General features: G+C 38.3%; 1 protein-coding gene across 3 annotated transcripts in view; it reads left to right on the top strand.

Moving 5' to 3' along the window:
- LOC138824540 (cadherin-related family member 3-like) overlaps positions 1-20,836 on the top strand; it is a 59,198-nt gene extending 38,362 nt beyond the window's left edge. For 2 of the 3 annotated variants that reach the window (XM_070018401.1, XM_070018400.1), the window contains exons 12-19: positions 4,645-4,877; positions 9,845-10,016; positions 11,325-11,566; positions 13,533-13,726; positions 15,233-15,252; positions 15,355-15,419; positions 17,082-17,130; positions 20,324-20,836. In XM_070018401.1, coding sequence (XP_069874502.1) covers positions 4,645-4,877; positions 9,845-10,016; positions 11,325-11,566; positions 13,533-13,726; positions 15,233-15,252; positions 15,355-15,419; positions 17,082-17,130; positions 20,324-20,472 — 1,124 coding nt within the window. In that variant the 3' untranslated portion in view covers positions 20,473-20,836. The remainder of the gene's footprint in view (positions 1-4,644; positions 4,878-9,844; positions 10,017-11,324; positions 11,567-13,532; positions 13,727-15,232; positions 15,253-15,354; positions 15,420-17,081; positions 17,131-20,323) is intronic. The other variant, XM_070018402.1, reaches the window with a different exon arrangement.
- Positions 20,837-22,151: the final 1,315 nt, after the last annotated feature.

The following is a 22,151-nucleotide window of genomic DNA, read 5'->3' as shown; positions in this document are numbered from 1 at the left end:
CATGTTAATTCCTCCACAAGGGAATATCTACCAGATCTCTAATGTATGCCTGGTAGAAAGGGAGTGTGGAAATTTACAAAATGCAAGCATGCCAGGCAATCATTGTAGGGCTCCCAACCTCAGAGAAGTTAACTTTCACTGGCATTATCCCCAGAGTGTCATCCTGAAGGTTTTCCTGAAGGTTCCCTTGAAATTTGAGGCCAGATCTAATAAACAAATATACATTGACTTAATTTTGATTGCTCTTTCTCTTTTCTATCAAACTAGGTCTAAGTGTTAAAAAAAAGTAGAGGTAATGTGGTTATTAGTGAATTTAAATAACTGGGGTCCAGATTTTAGGTTCAAAATCAAGATCATGTCATGACTCTATTTCAGTCATAAATTCTATGTAAATTAGGATGAGTTTGCTAGTATACCAGGGAATACTTGATGTGAAAAGGACAGCAGAGGCAATATTTGTGCTTCTGTCATCCAAGAGAAGAAGGTATCTCTTTCTCAGCATCTCTGGTTGATGAGTCCTCCAGGCTTGCCTTGACTACTTCAAGGGATAAAACTGGTTGTGTGCAGCAGTTGGATCATTCTGACTTTGAAGAGCACTGTGATGTAGCAAAATGATCGTGAGTGGTGGAGTCAAATAGAACTAGATTAAAATTTGTCTCTGCTGGAACTAGTTCAGTGATTTTATACAGGTCATGCCATTGCTTTGTACCTTTGATTTCTCATTTATAAAATGAAGATGACTATAACTCTCTCATGGGGATGAGCTCAGGATTAATTGGTAATTGTATGCATGTAAACTACATGATGTGAAAATTACCATGATGCCCCTGACCACCACCACCACCACCACCACCACCACCACCACCACCACTACCACCACCACCACCACCACCACCATCATCATCACTAAAGTTTATTGAGTATCTACAATGTGCCATAACAATGTGGTCTAACTTTTCTCCTGGCTTTATTTTTATTATTAGCTTGTAGTTGTTATATAGGGAAGGAATTCATTGTTATATTTCCACACACGTTTATAATTTATCCCAATCTCACCCCCTTTTTTTTTTAATTTTATTTTATTTGAGAACATACTGTACGGAGGGGTTACAATTACATTGGCAGGATAATGCATACATTTCTTACCAAGCATTGCAGCCTCCTCCTTTGTTTACCCTTCACCTCCCTTCCCAGCCTCCCCCCTCCCCCCCACCCAATCATACCCCCCTCCCCCCCCACTCCGACATTGTAAAGCTTGCTTTGACATGACATTTTGTAAATCTCCTTGTTACAACAGGTCCACCTGAATCCTTAAACGACTTGTTTGTCCCCCTCTCCTCCACATGTTATACTGACATCAAATAAAGTGAAAGCGGGGGTTACACTGTGGGGGAGGGACATACAAAGCAACAAAGAAATAATCTTATAAATGCGTTAGAAACACATGCATGAAAGAAACGAAAACATTAAAATACATATTTAAGGGTTCGTTTTCCTAACATCACATTATCTGATCTTTTCCGCTTGACTCATACCTATACTAGATATTGCAAATAAGGGAAACCATGGGACCTATGTTTCTTTGGGCCTGGCTTACTTCACTTAATATAATTTTTTCCAAGCCTTTCCATTTCCTAACAAATGGGGAGATGTCATTCTTTCTGATGGAGGCATAGAATTCCATTGTGTATATATACCACATTTTCTTGATCCATTCATCTACTGAGGGGCTTCTGGGTTGGTTCCATATCTTAGCTATGGTAAATAATGCTGCAATAAACATAGTTGTGCTGGTAGCTTTAGTGTGGTCTTGTTTGTATACATTTGGGTAAATGCCCAAAAGTGTGATTGCTGGATCATAGGGGAGATCTATGTGAAGTCTTTTGAGGAACCTCCATACTGCTTTCCAAAGTGGTTGAACAAGTTTACATTCCCACCAACAATGAAGTAAGGTTCCTTTCTGTCCACATCCCCTCCAGCATCTGTTGTTTGTTAGAGTTCTTGATTTTTGCTGTTCTAACTGGAGTGAGGTGATATCTCAATGTTGTTTTGATTTGCATTTCTTTTATGGCTAGGGATGTTGAACATTTCTTCATGTGTCTAATGGCCATCCTTCTTTCTTCTTCAGAGAAGCTTCTCTTTAAGTCTTTCGCCCACTTACTTATTGGGCAGTTGTTTCTTTGAGGATTTGTTGTTGGGTCTCACCCCTTTTTTATCACTTTCCCTTCTGCCCTTTTTCTTCACTTCAAAACAAAACAATATTCATTGATCTAATACTCCAGAGTTTATAAACTAAATGAAGTTGGAGGGACTTTTCTTTTTTGACAAAATGTTTATCAAGGAGACAAAATCTTCATGACAAAGTAAAATTTTATCTAACTAGGAAATTGGAAATTTAAAGCTCTTCTGAACACAAACTGCCTTCTGAATATCAAACATTTTAGCTTTAGGCCCATTAATATAGAAGTCTCTTTTCATGCCAGGTTGACTAGCACAGAGGACATGAATATGTCTTGAGAATTCCATGAATCTCTTCCGGTGACAGCATTATGCAAATCTATACTATTTAAAATAATTTTTTTGGTGGTATATGATGAATCAGATAAAAGAATTCTGGGGGTGGGCAAGCATAGGCAAAGAAAAAAAAATTCCTTAATGATTTCCAAGAAACATAGCATTTAAATCACACTGGGTTGCAAGTCACAAGGGAAAACCTACCATGTTTCCAATAGATTTTATGAGGAATTTTGGCAGGATTTCAGAGTTTCATAATTACCCTATTTTAAAACTCAACTAAAATTGCTCAAAATAGCTTTTAGTTTGCATTGAGAGGTTAATTTTATACCTACTGAGGAATAAGCTCCTTATTGTACTTAGCCAGGTGTTAAATATGAAAATAACTCCATTGTTGCCTTATACTGTCTGCATATGTTATGGTACCTTCTTCTTAATAAGTATGCTTTCACTTGAGCAAATAGTTTGGACGCCTTATTTTGAAGTTACCATAATAAAGCATGCCTTCATGAATGCCTTACCTTTGTTCTTGGTATCATGAGTTGTGTTGATTGCCTAATTTATAACACCTTATTGGAAGCTGGTGAATCTTAGTAAAAGAAGAATGCCAACAGAATAAGAAGTCTGTGAGGTTGGAGGTACTGGGGATAGCATATGCATTGTTTTCTTTAATTTTAATTCTTTATTCCTGATAATTCGGAGCCAAAATATCCTAAAGAAAATGTTGGTGAGCTAGTTACCATTGCTACCATTGTATGATGGGATTCCACTGCACAGAGGAGCTAAAGGGCCTGCCCCAGAGTTTATAATTAAAGTAGAATGTAACTGGAGGATAAACCTGTCATATTTGTGAACTATTGCTATAAGTATGCATATAATTAATCCCTAAAAACATCAGAGTAGCACAACAATGGCATTTTTAGTCAGTCTAAGAATAAGCCAGGATGCTATTCTGATTTTGGTTGAGCTTGCTCAACATTGTGAAAACTGGCTGTTTATCAACGAGTCTGTCTGGACTTTGTCTGGGTAGATTGATTTGGGTAACATGGCTTCTCTGCATCCTCCAACACTCTAGCTTCAGCTGTTCACAAGTGAAGGAGAGGTACAATCAACAATAGAAGGGCTGTTAAATGGGGACTGAATTAAGGTCATGGAGATAGGACTTTATGGCCAGAGTGCAGCATACCTAATCAAGGACCTCTTAGGCCTTGGCTTCCATCAGGTTTGCAAACATTCCATTGGCTGAAACACATCATATGCTACAGCCCTAACTGGCACGGATCAGTCACATGAGAAACAGTATAGGCAAAGGAATGGTAAAGAGTGTTGGCACCTGTATACCACATCCTTCTTCTAAAAGAATATTTGGGGTTGCTATAGACCAGATTTAAAAAATGCTATATTGAAGAATAAGCAGACATGGATTTGACTCTTACTGTTACAAGCTCTACCTACTCCATTACAAGCTCCATGATTTGGACCAGGTTACTTAGCATCACCTGGCTTTGTTTCCTTATGTTTAAGTGAAGACAGTCATAGTTCCTATGTGGTTAGGATGCTGGGATAATTCATGAAAGAATGTGTATAGATAGGGTCAATTCTTACTTAGCATTTTCTGTATACCAGGTGCTGCCCTAAGTAAGTGTTTTGTATAGTTTAACTCATTCATTCATTCCTTACAACTCTATGTGGTAGATACGGGTTGCAGATGAATTTTGTTCCTAGTTTGCTGTTGAAGAAACAATCTGAAATCCATAGAGATGATAACATTATCCAGTGCTATACTAGTAAGTAATGGGTGAAATTTGCACCCATGTATTCTAGTTCCAGTCTATGTTGTGAACCATTATCTTATGCTAATCTTAAGATTAATCTAATCACAATTATTAGGGCATGATTGTAAACTTAATTCATTTGATTCATGCCAAGTGGTTTAAGATAGCCATGGACTCTTTCTAAATCTGTCTTCCATCATGGAGAATTTGAGTTTTTAAACATGTCATTGTCCAAAAGGATTTGGGTTACCCCTTTGATAAACTATGGTACTATTTGGAAAGCAAAGGCATGTGAGGCTTTCTACAGTACCATATCTGCATGAGAAGAGTGAACCTTGTAAAATGTTATTCGTAGCTTTCCACAAAGTTGGACGAGTGACTGCCATCGATGAGGACTATCCTCGAAACTGTGTGACCTACAAGATAACCCATGGAGACACCCAGGTAGTACAAAGGTTCTGGATTCACCCTCTCTCTGGAATGATTGAACTGACCACACAGCCAGACTATGAGTCTGTGAAGCAATATAACCTCACCGTAGAAGCTGTGGACTGTGACAGGCTCCAACCTCGCACAGCCGTGACCACAGTAAGTGGAGAGACCCAGATGTTGATCCTACAGAGCTGATATATTACATTTTCATTGGCTGTAGTGGGAGTGGTTGAACTATAACAATAGATGACCAAGTTTAGAACTTTCTCCTACTTCTCAGGATTTTGTCACATCTGGATCTTCAACTTTGGGAGTTTGAGGCATGGTTGAAAATAAAAGCCTCACCACCTCTTCTCATTCTTATGGGATAAATTTAGAATTTCTTTTTTTTTAATTAAGTTTTTTACTGTGAAAATACTGTATAGAGGGGTTACAGTTACATGAGCAAGGCAATGAGTACATTTCTCATCCAGCATTGTTGCCTCCTCCTTTGTTTTCCCCCTACCATCCCTTCCCTCTCACCTCTTCAGCTCCACCCCCTCAACACTCCCCCTCCCCCCTCCTCCTTCCCTGCCTAAATTGTAAAGTTCGTTTTTGATACAGCATCTTGTACATCTCATTGTTGCACTGGGTCTACCTGTATCCCTATTTAAACAATTTGTTTTATCCCTTCCCCTCCCCAAATGATACCAGCATCAAATACAGTGAAAACAGGGGTTATACTGTGGGGGAGGGACATACAAAGCAACAAAAAAAAATCACATGGTATCTTATAAATACATTAGAAACAGTAGCAAGGAGTACCATTTGTCAGTTCCTTTATGTGTATGTGTACATATGTGTTGTGTATACTAAACATTCTATAGTAAAAATATACAAGATAAACTTATAGTATGATACATTTATGATTCTTCATACATATCAAATAAATTTAATTCTCCAAAAGGATTCAGGTGATCTTTTTTTGGGGGGGAGGGTTGCCGTCGTGGGGCCTGAACTCTGGGCCTGGGCGCTGTCCCTCAGCTCTTCAGCTCAAGGCTAGCGCTCTACCTCTTGAGCCACAGCGTCACTTCTGGCTTTTTTCTTTTTACTTATGTGGTGCTGAGGAATTGAACCCAGGGCCTCAGGCATGCAAGGCAAGCGCTCTACCACTGAGCCACCTTCCCAGCCCCTCAGGTGATCTTTTTGAGAACCTATAAAACTATTTGGAAAGGAACACTTATTAAGATTAAACAACAGCATAGATTTAGTTGATTCTCACTGAAATATTCAGGCAGGCAGTATGGCAGGTTTTAAGACATGTACTAGAAGCTACTCCTAAGTTTTATAGATCTACTCTTAAATCTCGGCTGCACCCCATTGAGAGATGATGTTTACAATAAAAATAGTCAAGGTGAATTTTTTGGCATGGAAATGTGGGCCTTTAAAATATTTTAGTATGTCAAAGGACTGTTGGAAGACATCAAGAGAGAACGCTGTTGCATTTATTAGGTGGTGAGTGTCAGTACTGACTAGAAAGTTTTGTTATTGCAGAAAAGAACAGAAGTAGAAGTGAAGAATTCTGAAGTCTCCATCTGGCCTGATACTCACAGTTTATTTACCCTTACCAAACAGAGCTCCTGGTTTCTTGCTTGTGCAGTTATTAGGTTTTCTGTGTGTGTCCCTGTGAGGGAACCATCAGACTCATTCACATCAACACTTAGAATGACTTTCACAGAGACTGAGTTGTAGTGATGAAGTTGCACTGGAATGATACCCATGAGAATGATCTCTATACTGAGGTGCCCAGGCAGTTTTTCCTCTTGACGCTTATGAATTTCACAGTAGCATAAGATGACACGACTTGCATTTATCATTCTATTATTACAAAAGAAAAGGGAAAGTAGATTGAATAAAAAGCACTAAACTTCAAGTGACTCTGTCCTTTATAAAAGCAATTTATGTTTTGCCTAAAGGCAAAACAAGAATTGGTGTATTCTTTCTTCCTTTTAATAATATTTATTTGGCATTTTCTGGGTGTAGAACATTACAATCAAGTATAAGACACCATATATGTCTTCAGAAATACAAATGGGGCACATAAGAAGTTAGAAAGTGTATAGCAAGAAGCAAATTGATGATACAGATGAATTTATCTTTCAAATTTAGAAAAGGAAGATACAGGTCTTTTATTTCTAAAATTTAGGAATCCATCAGCAATTGCCATTATCATTACTTAATGAAGAGTATAATAATCTCTTAATTAGATTTTAGTCCCTTAACTTCTTTCTATGGGGTACTTTTGGATGTGTGTGTGTGTGTGTGTGTGTGTGTGTGTGTGTGTGTGTGTGTGTGTGTATGCAGGTACTGGGGCTTGACCTCAGGGCCTGGGCACTGTCTCTTGGCTTTCTTGTTCAAGGCTGGTGCTCTACCACTTGCACCACAACTCCACTTCTGGATTTTTTTTGGTGGTTAATGGAGATAAGAGTCCCAAGGACTTTCCTGCCTGAGCTGGCACTAGCTTCAAGCAGTGATGCTCAGACCTCAGCCTCCTCAGCAGCTAAGACTACAAGTGTGAGCTACCAATACCCAGCTCCTGGGGAAGAATTTTATTCCAAGGTTGGAAGTTAAGTAACCTACCCAAGGTTCTTGGCACAAAGAGGTCAGATTAGTTTGGCACTTAATCATTGTCATGTACTTTACATTCTCTCTCTAATTCTGTAGTGGATTTTCTCATCTCCACTGACTTTATGTGAAGAGGGGTACCACAGATTGTGCCCAGAGCCTTCCTAGGCAAGTAAATGCTCTACCACACCACCTAAGCCTCCAGCACTGTTTTATTTTTTAAAGTTTGAATTTGAGTTAGAGTCTCGTTGACAACTTTGTCTGGGGTGGCCCCAAATTCATGATCCCAGTAGCAGGGATTTTAGGTATACACCACTATTCCTGGGTCTACTTTCAAAACACAGCCTGAATCCTTTTCACTTCTCACCCATCTCTACAATAACCCTGGCTCTGCCACCATCTCCCTTACTCAATCTAGACTGAAATCCTTTTGTGTAGAGTTCCTGTCTCCTCTCGTATACTTTGCACACTGTTCTTTACACAGTAAGTACAGTGGTACCTTCTGAAGATGTTTGGATTTCTCCCTTGGAAACATTGTCTTCCATCACACTTAGTGAGGTTAGTTAGGTTCCAATACAATTTCCAAAATCCACAGAACCTTAGATTTAAATCTGGCTATCCTGGCTACCTTTTCGTCCTCGGCTCCTACCTAGCTCTCTTTTTCTTATATTCTCCAATCCAGCCACAAAACACACTAGGATTGAACTTTTCATCCTATATGGCTTGCATCACTTTCATCCTATCTCTGCCCAAATGAAATCTTTAACAAGGGTGTGTGCTTCTTGGGACATGGCGGGCAACAGTGCAAATTTGAATCAATCTGTGTGTTCATCCTGAAAGGAATGAGTAAGTGAAATATGACCAGTGTCTACTGGGGAATAACAAGCCTCAAGAGGAAATAGCAAACTAGTTCTGTGAAGAGCAACATAGAAGGAGCATATGGAGTATTGTGTGAGAAAAGGAGGAAGGAAGAAAGATCACTGCACAACATTGTTTATGCAAATCAAAATGATACTATCAAGCTCTGCATCTTCAGTGAGAACACAGAAACTTACAAGGATGTGTATCAAACATAGAGGAGTCAGGAAGCCAAAGCAAGAGTGGGTGGAAGGGGTGACTTTGCTGAAAGTGCACTGTATTCATAAACTGCTTTGTTGAGTGGCAACTCTATGTACAACTACTTAAAGATGATTTAAAGACAGGAAGAGTGGGTCAGAGAAAAAAATGGCCTTCTCCTAAGATGGTTTCCCTTAGCTATTTTCTATCTCCTTAATTACATGGCACCAATTACTTTAAGACAATGCTTACTGTATTTGCTTGTCAACATGTTGGTTGCTTTGCCTCATCTAAGTTGAATGTTAATTGTTGCAGCTCAAGGACTTTGTTTTGACACTGTGGCTTTTGTGTTTAGGCCAGTGCATGCATGAAGTAAGTGTTCAATTAATATTCATTGAATGGATGAATGTATCCTCCCAACAGTCATAAGAGAGAAGAGATTAAGATTCCTTTTTATAGTGGAGCAAAACAAGATTAAGTTGCTTGTATCCAAATAGAGTCCCAAAGTGGCAAGCCCAGGATTTTAATGAATATTTCTAGTCCACATCATAGTCTAGCCTTTTGTATTCTATCACAGAAATCTATTTAAAGTCCATTTACTTACCCTATCAGTTATCCCACATTATCAAATATTAAATTGATATAGAGGCTATAATCACTGTTTGGATACCAATCTATAGAAGTAACCTTAAAGAAAAAAAACAACTCTCCAAGAATTTAGCTGGGTGGTTAAAACATTACAGAAAACATTTAAACAGATAATACTTGCAAATGTAGGGACTCTGGGGATTCTTCTGAGCATGTTGCGGAGAAAGTTATTAGTCATCAGAGAAATGAGAAGGTAACCTTTCTAGTCTGACTGGTATTCAATCATTGACATTTTAAAGTCCTTGATATTTTGATTTTTTTAACCATGTAAATCACACTTTCCCAGTTTATAGTATGTTAATTAAGAAAATCTTGATAGCATCCCACAATTAAGGTCAGAGCAATAGATTGGAACAATCATATTGTTACCAAAAGTAAATATTATGCTTGAGAGAGTCATAGAACAAAAGAGTCCCTTAACTAATGTAGAAGAAACACACTCAGAATATGCTTTCCAGTTAGCAAGACATTTAAAGTATGCAGGGACCACAGTTTTCAGGGTCATTATTCTTCATCTGTCCTCTTATTATTCTGTGCATAATTGGTGGACTTCACAGAGACCCAACTAATGAGCCTAAAGCTCTCCCTAATGGCTACCCTGCCTGTCACAGTTGACCCAGGAATAATAAGCTAGGGCTAGTTGATTGACAGCCAGAATCCAAATCTGTAGGAGTATTTCTGCAAATGGGAAATTCTAGGCTTTTAATTTAATATTTCCAAAAGATATGCCTCTACCCAGATGCTTATTTCTGATTTTGCATATACACGGTCACATGGTGTGGATGTGATGTTTCTTCTCACTGCTTGGCTGACAGGTCACCATTGACATTGAAGATGAGAATGATGAAGCGCCTGTCTGCACGCCACATCTATATAAGGCAGTCATTTTTGACAGTGTTGTTGTGGGGACAAACGTCAATGGCTTCAGACTAAGCTGTCACGACAGAGATTCACAAGATTTCGAAATGCGTTTTGAGATGGCTACTGGTGGGTAATTTAATTATTTCTCTTAATCAGAGCATGTGTCAAATTGATGTGAGCTGTACCATGTTAGATGTAATATACAACCCTATAGGTGACGGTGTTTAAAAAGGTTGGACTATTTTATAGCTGCAGCATTAAGTTTCCTCAAGACACTCTTTTGTCTCCTACCTATCCAATGAGCTCTTTTGTCTCCTGCAATTAAAAAATCAGTAAACTTCACAGATACTTTTTGGGCAAAGAGAAACTTTGGATCAGCACGGGAAATACTACAAATTACAAGGTTAAGTCCACTGTCCATGGTGCTAGATGAAGATTGTGGCCACTGTTCCATCTGATGATATTAATACAAGTTAACGAGAACCAATCTTATTATTGTTGGATTTACACAGGCCCTTACTAGCTTTAGTCACCATCTTGTCTTTCCTGGAGGACAGTTATTAGGGACAAGATGGTCACTTTGCTAAGAAACCGGTACATAAAAGTAGCCAAGAAAAACAATTGTATTCATGACATTTTTTGTTCACTAAACTAAGAGTACCCAAATTATAAATGATAAACTGTGGTAAGTTCTATAAAGAAAAGCTACCAAGGATCATGAGGTGGCATAAAAATTAGACTTAAAGTCTTTAAAAAAATTTTTATTGTCAAAGTGATGTACCGAGAGGTTACTGTTACATAAGTAAGGGAAGAAGTACATTTCTTGTCAGAGACTTAAAATCTTATGTAAATTATTTAAAGACTTATTTAAGTGCTCTGTTGTCATTTGTCAGAAAGAATAACGGTGTGGAGAGTAGTTAGGCACACACTGATAATTCATTTTTAAGAGGAGGCTGATATTTTTTCCCCTTTGCTAGATAACAAGCTCCACAAAGAAAGGAGCTGCACATATCATATGTATAACAATGTCTCTCGAGCCATGAGGAAGACTTAAGCTGTGTAAAGGCTCAATAGATACTTGTAGTCTGACTAGCTCATTTGCTACTGATCTAGACTAAATTGAACATGGGAACCAAATTGCTCTGAGTAAGAAGAGGAAGCAATTAGGCAGAATAATTGTAAAATAGTGTGAAGTTTGCTGGCCATACATGAAGATGAGACTCATGACTCTAGCTTAAAGCTTTTTCTAACCAACTGCATTTATTGCTTATTTAAACTCAATGTTATTATTATAAATCACGTGTACATATAGAAACTCAGAGTACAACAAAATTTAATTACATCTACTATGTTTTAATAGCAATTTAAGGGAGCTTGAGCAACCCTTCCAAGCTTATGAAATAGTGATAACTTTTTAATTATGCCTTTTTAAAGGAAATGAGAACCATCATTTCGGATTTGACCCCAGTCGAGGTTCAAATACTCCCAAACTAATTGTGAAGAATCCTTTTAACTTTGAATCTGGAGCTGATGTGCGACGGCAGTACCATCTTGTGGTGCATATTATCGATGACAATCTGAAATATGGCAAAGCCACCAAGCCCAGGACAGGCACTGCTATTATTGATATTCATGTGATAAGAGCCAGCACACCACCTCCTCCAACCAATGCTGAAGTAAAGAGTTATAGTATTAAAAAATGGAAGAGTTATAGAGTTTAATTTGCTTCTCTGAGTGGGAAATATTCTATAAATTCAAGTTTCATCCAGAAAGGCCAAAATACTCATTAGAGCAGTGACTTTTACTGATGTGTATTTCTGCTTAGGCACTAAGCTAGTAGCTACTGGTCCACATTGTACAGATGTGTGTGTGTGTGTGTGTGTGTGTGTGTGTGTGTGTGTGTGTGTGTGTGTGTGTGTGTGTATGTGAGTGACAGAGAGAGAGAGAGAGAAAGATAGAGATGATGATGATGATGACGATGATGATGATGATGACGATGATGATTATGATCTTTGATCAGATGATGATCATCTGGATGATCTTAAAGTACTGCCCACTGAAAGGGCTCTCTACTTGAATTCTATTGATTAAAAACGTCTTATGAGATGTGGTGGCACATGTATCTAATCCTAGCTACTTGTAAAGAAGTAGGAAGATCAAGGTCTAATAACCTAGGCAACATACAAAGATCCTGTCTGAAAACAAAGTAAAACTTAGAAGGGCTGAGGATGTGGCTAAATAGTAGAGCACTTGCCTAGCAGGGGTGAGGCAATGAGCTCAAACCCTGGTACCACCACGACTACCACCAATAAGAGTATTCTGTAGTGGCCATGCTAAAATTAGTAGTGGGTACCTGTGCCATGCCCTATACGATGTGTTTTATATTTATATTTATATTTCATTGAATTTTCAACCCAATCCTATGAAGATTAGCAGACACAATAATTTTATCATCGAGAAAAGACATGGAAAGCCTCTGCAGAATTCCAGAATGGCTCCTTGAATTTCCCAAGGATGAAATCTGTCCAGTAGACTTCATGGTCTATTTTATTGTATTCTTTCCTTTGAAATAGCAGCATTAATAAAAACATGAGTAGAAGCTGGACATAATGGCTCATATCTATAATCCCAGCACCTTTGAGATAGAGATTGAGCTTTTTTTTTAGGTGGGGACTGCAGTTTGATATTAGTCTAGACAAAAAGTTACTGAGCCCCCACCTCAAAACCCAAGATGTAGCTGGGTGCCAGTGACTCACACCTGTAATACTAGCTACTCAGCAGGCTGAGATCTGAGGAATGTGGTTCATAGCCAGCCCAGACAGGAAAGTCTGTGAGACCCTTAATTCCAATTAACCACCAGAAAACCAGAAGTGGTGTTGTGGCTCAAAGTGGTAGAGTATTAGCCTTCAGCAAAAAAGCTCAGGGACAGTGGCCAGGCCCTGAGTTCGAGCCCCATGACCAACAGAAACAAAAACAAAACCCCAAAACAAGCTGAGTGTGTGTTATGGTTCATACCTATCATCTCAGTCATGTAGAAGGCCAGAGGTAGGAGGATCACAGTCTAAGGTCAGCCCTGGAAAAAAGCACAAGATCCTCTCCAAAAGGATAACTAAAGCAGAAACAAAACCAAAAAATCTCCCAAAGAAACCCCAACACTGGTGGGTGTGTGGCTGAAGTAGTAGAGGCCTATTTACCAAATAGGAGACCCTTAGTACAAACGTCAGTTCTACCACGATCACCAGCAGCAAAAATGGTGGTAAATATTTCCTTATAATACTTAATTCTCAGGAACAAACTTTTTGGAAGCTGCACAGAGAGGTTTATTGTGTGTAGAACAGGAAATAAGGACACCGAAGCTTCAAAGGGCTTCAGATGCCACTTAGCTCAACCTCTGGAGTTTATAGATGAAAAAAACCTGAGGTCAAAGGTGAAAAAAATGGTTTAGAATCACAGAGAAGTCATTGCGCACAACTCATGTGCTACATTCTTAATTCTGAATGGGTGTTTATAAAACCATGCATATCTGAGTCAAGACCCTGGTCTGTATTAGGACCATGACTCTGTGCCGATGCTACTGTGGGCAAACAGATGCTCTCTGAACACATGGACTAATGCTTTGTTTGCTTGAAATCATTTTCCCAGCAAAAGAAAGGTCTGACCATTGTGTACACAGCTATCAATACGTACAAGGCCAGCGACTGGTACATTCCTTTCATCTTCACTCTCATGGTGATTTTCTTTGTTGGATTTGTTTCTTGGGTATGTTTCCTGCTTTGGAGATACGGAAACATTACAGTTTGTTGTCAGAAAATGGCTAAGCAAGTTTCCAAACCCAGGTATGACATTTTTTTCTCCTTTTTCTTTTTGAAAAATATTTTTATTACCTTTAAGTAGCTGGACAAGGGAGTTGCCATTCAACAAAGCAGTTTGTGACTACAGTGCATCTTGATTAATATTAACCCTTTTGACCTTCTCGTCCATCTGTCCCACTGCACCCCTTCCCTCACTTTTCTTAATTTTGTAGGATATGTATTAAGTTTTTGCCATTTTATAAAGCAGTTTATGAATATGATGCATCCTGATCTGTGTCACCTCTTCAAACTTTTTTCTTTTTATCTTTTTTCTTCTCCTTTTTTCTTTCCTTCCTTCTTTCCTTCCTCCGTCCCTTCCTCTTTCTCTCCCTCTCGCCCTCTCTCCCCTACTCCTCCATCCCCTTCTTCCACCTTCCCTCTTCCTTTCCTTCCTTCTTTCCTCCTCCTTTTCTCCCTCCTGCCATCTATCTATCCTCCCTGCTTTCCTCCCTCTTTTTTCCCTTCTTTCCTCTTTTTCCCTCACCCTCCTCCTTCCTTTCCTCCTTTTTTTTTATTCCAGGGACTCATTATGTAGCCCAAACTGGCATCAGCTTAACTGAACCTGAGCTGAACCTTAGCTCAGCCCCCTGAGTGCTAGGATCACAAGCATGTGCCATCAGATTCTCCTAACCTTGATAAAGAGATTGGATTGATGGATGTTTATCAATCTTACCCTGATGGCTTTTGCATTAGTTTGATTTAGATGAACAAAGTATTTACAGTACAAAACTCAATGGCATTTTTGTTTATACTAATGACTCTCAAATCTACTTTATCCAGAAATACTTGGGGATCTTTCTTTGAAAAATACTAATACAGTACAGTACTTACTGCAGTAAGCTTGTGTTAGTGTTAGTATTAGTGCTTGTGTTAGTATTAGTATAACTAGTTAGTATTAGTGCTTTCTGCTGTAAGCTTGTAACAGATTTTCTATGAGAAGATATTTTAGACAAATTTGTGAGGCAAGCAGTTTCACAGATCAGTGTTGGAGAGCAAGGCAACAGTAAAAAATATAGACTGGTAATGAATACAGGCAAGCAGTTTCACAGATCAGTGTGGAGAGCAAGGCAACAGTAAAAAATATAGACTGGTAATGAATACAGGCATTCTCTCCACAATGGTGACCTGTCTTAAATCTCTCCAAAGTTGGAGAGAGAGGACAAAGAAATGGAGGGAAAATATGGCTGCTTTTATTATTACCCCAAAATGTTCTTCAGGGCACAGAATATTATGGCTTCAAAAGTAAAGCTGAAATTGTATTTCCATTAACTAAGTAGAGTTCATTTCTGGTGCAGTAAGATGGGCAGGATGATGGTTGATAAAGGCTATTTTAGTATTCCTATACTGCATTTCTTCTTTCCTGTGGTAAGGTAGATGTGATATTAGTCATGAACTATTGGCTGAAATTATTATTATTAGTAGTAGTAGTAATATTTTAGCCATGTGTTAACATAATGAAACTGATTATTATAAATTTTTCTTTCTGTGCAGAGGAATCAAGTATATTGCAGGTAAGATACAGATTGTTGCTTATCACATGATTATGCTTGAATTGTGGAATTTAGAAAATACTGCTCACCAGACACCTGCCTTTTAAAATTTATTTTGAACAGGAGATAGAACTCAACAGGAAAAGGCTGTTACAGGAAACAAAAGTAAAAAGCTAGAAGTATTAACAGTAAGTAGATTTCTGTGAACCATCTACAGTGAAAGAAAAGACAACATGTCCCCTGTATGTGCTGCACAATAAAAACATCTTCCATAGAAGCATATGGTAAATGTGCCCAACGGAAAGGAAATTACATAATTGCAATGCATCATTTCTACTGAACGCATGTGTGTTGCAAAGCTGGGATTTCCAACTCAACCTTTGAATTTGGCTAATCAAATTTTTTTCTCAAAATAAATGCATATAAGCAAAAAAAACCCTCTAGACAAACAGAAATCTGGCATTATTCTCCACTATTTAAAAATAAAAAAAACTGTATTTGGGAATAAATTATACATGTGATAGACATGATTACTTAGATTTTTTTAAAAGCAGGTGATAAATCTATACACTAGAGTATGCAAACCCTCTTCAAACTGGAGGGGGCTTAGTCCTGAGTAATTCCCATAAATAAGGGTACAGAATAAGGCTGAATTGGGGACAAATAATGTATGATTTATTAGCATCCAAAAGAAAGGACATTATTTTGACTTCATCTCTCCTTTTTTTTTCCTTTCTTTTTTCTCTCTACTTATGTTCCAAATACCAAGATATCACTACCTGAATCCTGATTAACTGTGATGATTAGATGTCCCTCAGCTCTTCAGCTCAAGGCTAGAGCTCTACCACTTGAGCCACAGCGCCACTTTCGGCTTTTTTCTTTTTGTTTATGTGGTGCTGAGGAATTGAACCCAGGGCCTCATGCGTGCAAGGCAAGCGCTCTACCACTGAGCCACCTTCCCAGCCCTAGATGTTTTATTTTTTTTCCTATGCTTCTTTTCCCTGTTTCTCCCGTTAAGAAGCTGATTCCCACATAATCTGTATTAACTTTATAGTGCCATTATAGCAAAATACTAGAGATGGGGTGTTTTAAACAACAGAGATTTATTCCTCATAGTTCTGGATGCTGGGTGTCCAAGATCAACTTATAAACAGGTGTTGGCTTTCAGATAACTTCCTTCTTGTTGTGTCTTCACAGTGTCTGTGAGGGGAGTCTGTACCTAGTGTCCTAATGTCACATTCATTAGTCATGTGGGACCAAAGCCCATCCACGTGACCTCATTTGATCTTCCTTAATCCTTTTATCTTTTGGGGGAAGGGGATCAAGACTTCAGCTCAAGGTCTGATGATGCTTGCTCACAAGCTGATACTATACCACCTAAGCCACTCTTCCTTATTTCTTTCAAGGTCTCTTCAAATATAGTGACATTCTAAGGTTATGTGGGGTTACAATTTCAACTGATGATTTTGGAGGAAAGGGTGCATTTCAACCTATATGTCTCTTATGCAAGACAATAGACCACATCAGTAAAAAAGGACCTGAATTATCAGAGGTTATAGCAGGCAGATAGAGGTGGGGAAATGGGATTGAGAGGTGATAAAAATAGCAGGCAGTGGGGCTGGGGGTTTAGCCCAGCAGAAGGGCACCCACCCGGCGCGCGCAAAGCCCTGGGTTCAGTCCTCAGTCCTGGGGAAAAAAATAGCCGTATTTGGTTCTAGGCTGCAAGCCCTCTACATATCAGAAACATACAGGAACTTATAAGAAGTCATCTTGTGTGTTTAAGTATTCAACACACGTCAAAACCCATTTTATAGCTGACTTTATTGCTAATGCTGTGTGTTCTTTCAAAGGAAACCATTGTGTATGAGACTGTGTTTGATGGAGAAGCCATTGATCCAGGTATGGTGCTTGCATACCAAACTAAACAAATTACTTACTCATGATACTTTCCCTAAAAGAAACCATTTCAGGGCTAGGCAGGATAAAGAGCCACTAATCCTTGGGGAATGTCACCATCACTAAGTCCCCAAGTTGCTGAAATTCTGCAGCTTCAAAAGAAGCTGGATGTTCACATCCTACAAAAGAAAAATCTGCCCACTTTTAAATGCAGTTCAATTTGCCTGGGTTTTGCATACACACACACACACACACACACACATTGTCACCCCTGATTTATATCTGGTGTGCACCAAACTACCCTAAGACTTAACTAGTTTAGACTGATAACCATCTTATCATAGCTTATACTTTCGTGTGTCAAGATGGTGAACAGGTGTCACCTGGACAATTGTTTTGCTTCATGTGCTATCAGTAGAGTTCCTTCAGTGGCATTCATCTGGCAGCTGGTCTAATCTGGTGGGTTCAAAGTGCTTACCTCAGAAGACTGCTTTCTTGAAGGGGACAGGCTTGTAGGCTGGACTCAGCTAGGCTTCTTTTCCTCTGATGTAATCTCTTGGCCTCTTTGTGTAGTTTCTTTATAGGAATAATTAGGTGTTTTATATAGCAGGCCTCCCTCTAAAATTAGAAAAGGGTATGTATTTAATAAATAAATATTTAGTACTGACCATGTGCCAGGCTTGTTGTCAGCACTTAATAGTTATTAGCATATTTATTTTTTTAGTATATTAAATACATAATAGAAAAGTACACTTTTTCCATCAACCATTTTAAAATCTATATTTCTATGGCATTTAGTATCTTTCTCTAGTCTTGCCACCATCTCCAGAACCTTTTGATCTGATCATCTTCCTGAAATTCGATTACTATTGAACAATAATACCCATTCCAGTTCAGCCTCTGGCACCCACCTTTCTACTCTCTCTCTATGAATTTGACTGAACTAGATATTTCCTATAAATAGAATCATACAATATTTGCTCTTTTGTGACTGGCTCATTCCATTTGGTATAATGTCATCAAGTTCACTCATGTTGCAGCCAAGTGTCAGATTGCTTTCTAATTTTAACACTGAATAATATTCCATCATATGTATAATCACATTTTGTTTAATGGGTCATCCATTACTGGGACCAAAGTCACTTCACCTTTTGGTCGTTATGAATAATACACTACATGCCTGATTTAATTTTAACATTATTATTCTTTGCACACAAAATTCTCTCTCTCTCCATATAAAATACACAACTACAAGCTTATTACAAGATATTTTAAGGGTATTAAATTACAGCAAACATTTATTGAATTCTTAGGATTGTTAAAATGATTTCACATGATTGTCCCTCAGAGTTATTTATGAAGCAGACACTATTATTACTCTCCTTTTATACATGGAAAAACCTGAGAGACAAGTAATTTTCCCAGAATCACAGTGCAATAAGAGTGAAAAGTCACGATTAGGATCCAGGCTCTCTGACAAAGGAACTCTTCCATTCTTAACACTACTCATGACTTTCCTTGCCAACCAATGCCTACTAAAAAGTAGTATTTCACCAAAGACTGGGCTTTAGAATTTTCTAGTAAAAAATGGCACACATATTCAAGAGAGACCATGAATTGTTATTACTGCCACTTTCTGCTGATTTAATGTTTGACCTAAACATCACTTTTAATATTCTCAATTCAGGGGCACAGCTACTACTGAGTGCTTATTTTGAATGTGGGTATTTGATGTATGAGTCAGTGATTTGTTCTCAAGGCCCAAAATAAACCATTGAATGATGGCATAGTATATTGGCAGAGTAGAGGGTTTTCAGTGTAGTATGTTGTTCACCCTAGCCCCATGCTGTAGAAAAGAAGTATCTTTCAATTAATGGATTTGGGGAAGTTAGTTCAACTCAATAAGGTTTCACATGATACTTAAGGAATGATTTGTGTGTATGTGTGTGTGTGTGTGTGTGTGTGTGTGTGTGTGTGTGTGCATGCACACACACACACATGCTCACGTACACTGTACCCGGACTTAAACTCAGGGTCTGGTGCTGTTGCTTTGCTTACTCTACCACAGCTCTACTTCTGGCTTTCTGTTGATTAAATGGAGATAAGAGTCTCACAATGGACTTTCCTATCCAGATCCTCGATCCTCAGATCTCACTCTCCTGAAAATCTAGAATTACAGTTTTGAGTCACCACAGCACTCAGCTAAGAACACACATTCCAAATTGAAGATAAAAAGTTTCATGATATATGCTGGGGCATAACATCCTGTATTAAAAATTCTGCAGAGCTTGCAATGTAATTTATAGGGCAGTATTTTGCCCTATATGACATAGGACATAGCCTCTTACTTTAGTTTATTGGTATTTAAGGGCTCTGGAGATTGCTCTCTGGATTGACTACTTACAGATGATGTGGCATTGGAGGTGCCTCAGAACACTCCTTTCTATACTGTAGGTAATACTATGTAAACACTCCTCAGCCATGTTAAGTGGAACTGGCATATAGTAAGTACTATGATCACAACTGTTCCTTTTATTTGCTAATTACATACTTGTTACTTAAACAATTGGTTAACTTCCTACTATATCAGGCCCTATCTTCCTAGGATATTACTCTTAGTTTATTATTTCTATGGTTATTTCTGGGGCAGTTTTCTTGAGGGAGAGGGAGATAGTATGAATTTTATTTTAAAAAAAGAACTTTCAAAATAACTACAGACTTCCAAAAACTAAAAAAAAAAAGAATAGCACAGAGTCTCTGTACCTATCTCCAAGCTTTTCCTAAAGGTAACATCTTTCCTATCACAAATTGCCCAAACCAGGAAAATGATATTGGAGTAATACAATGGGACCAGACTATAAGTTTTACTCAGATTTTTTTTAACCAATTTTTGAATATATTTTAAAAATGCTACTGTATCTAGTTCTATAATTCCTGTTACATAATTCTAATCACTTTGATAGTCAAAATCTAGTATTATTCTTTTCAAGATAATTCGCCAGAAGGTATTATTTAATTCTCATAAAATCATATACTGCTTCTTTTTACTTCTAGTGCTTCTCTAGAACAAGTTTTGAGATGCTGGTCTTGTCACTGGGCAGGCTATGGAATAAATACTAAACACTGTGAGATGAATAAACACTTCCCAAATTCATTGTAATTCAATTTCTCCATATCTTGTGTTTTTTTTTCATAGTCTCTGGGAATGTGTATGAATACAACAGCCGAACTGGGGCTAGAAAATGGAAGAAAGCCCCCAGGTACAAGGAGTCAAGCATCTATTCCCTCCAAAGAACCTATCCTTTTGAGGAGTCAGCATCCTTGAAAATTCCTACACAAGCATAGCATTTTCCAGTGTCTTTAAATGATAGCATTTTTGTATGTATGACTGTCGTAGGTAGTTTTTGCTTGGCTATCTGAAATTAAATTGGAGACCTAAGGTCAGCTGCTTTGTCTGTGCTGATAGCTTTCGGCAATCTTCTGGCTCAAGATGTCTGAAAGAGTGCAGCAAGAATTGTCAACTTTGAATCTCTGATATATGTTGCTGAACACTGAAGACTAATTCTTTCCTTCTTTGTCTTCCTTTGCTCACTTCAATGTATACTTCTAGAAGTCAGAAACTTTGTGTTTGCTCACTGCTGTAGGCCCAAAACATGTTTGACACAGAGTGGGGACTTCATATCTCTTTGGTGAATAAACAAATTTAAACATAGGAATTTACATCTCTTGACTGTGATTTAGATTGTTTATTCTATTACAAACCACAAAACAAAAATGGGAATTATTTTAGGTACTTCAAATTTTTTAAGTAGGTGTACAAAGGGGTTTCAAATCAACAAGTCAGATTATGGGCACAATGCATCTTCATGTCACCTCTTTGATCATTCTCCTCCATCTTTTCCAATGGGAATTACTTTATTTTTTATTTTTTTTTTTTTGGGTCCAGTCATGGGGCCTGAACTCTGGGCCTGGGCAATGTCCCTCAGCTCTTCAGCTCAAGGCTAGCGCTCTACCACTTGAGCCACAGCACCACTTCCAGCTTTTTTCTTTTTGCTTATGTGGTGCTGAGGAATTGAACCCAGGGCCTCATGCATGCAAGGCAAGCGCTCTACCACTGAGCCACCTTCCCAGCCCCTGGGAATTACTTTTAGAAAAGGGTATTTTATTTCTGGTAGTCATAAAAATGCAGAATTTTCCAGAATTTTTCAGAAGCACAAATGATCTTGCTTTTCATTTTCTTTTCCAATAAATCCAGGAAAGATGGACATCTGAAATCTTTAATTCTTAGTAACTTATCAAGGAATCAAGTCGTTGGAGATGTAGGCCCTTAGACAAGCCTTAGGATGCATATGGATTCCCTGATGATTTTCCTCCTTGAGATAAGAAGAGACATGTACTACCAGTAGTAGTAGTTAGTTCAGGATGACTTTTATTTTTAATAAATCTTGTCCAAAGTAAAATATACCAAAGGCAATCAGAAGTTCAACCAGACCATACTGGAAATGTTTGATCTTTATACCCCTTTGCACTGGTTCACACACACAATTCCTTTGTATCCTGAGGACACCTGACCTCCCAAGAAGAAAAAGCACTTAAGATAAATGGGCTCATTTTGTATTTACCTCTGCCTGTAATGAGTGGGTGTTTAGAGCCATTAACAAGTGGGCTTGGCTTGGCTTTGGACAAGTCATGCATTCTCACTGAATTTGTGTTTGTTTCTTTTTCTAGCAAATGTATACAGTCATAGTTCTGTCTTGGTTTTGCGGGTGAAAAACAACATAAAACAATTGAAAATCTATATTTGGTAGTTCTTTGTAATCTGCAGGGTAAACTAGGATTTGTTTTTATCAGGTTAAAATTGGTGGCTAAGAGAATTGTGGGTTGTGATGCAGCAGTACAGAGAATCCATGGTTCTAGGCTAATCTAAATCGAAATTGGCTGGCAATTAGATTCCCAATGTCTATGAAGGTGCATATTGCCTTTTTCCAGATGGCAAGATAAATTTCTACCAGGAAAGTGCTCTC

Source organism: Dipodomys merriami, unplaced genomic scaffold, assembly GCF_024711535.1.
Source record: "Dipodomys merriami isolate MVZ:Mamm:240054 unplaced genomic scaffold, mDipMer1.0.p SCAF_13, whole genome shotgun sequence".
NCBI lineage: Eukaryota > Metazoa > Chordata > Mammalia > Rodentia > Heteromyidae > Dipodomys > Dipodomys merriami.
The sequence above is the reverse complement of the archived record's forward strand: the minus strand, read 5'-3'. Positions and strand labels throughout refer to the sequence as shown.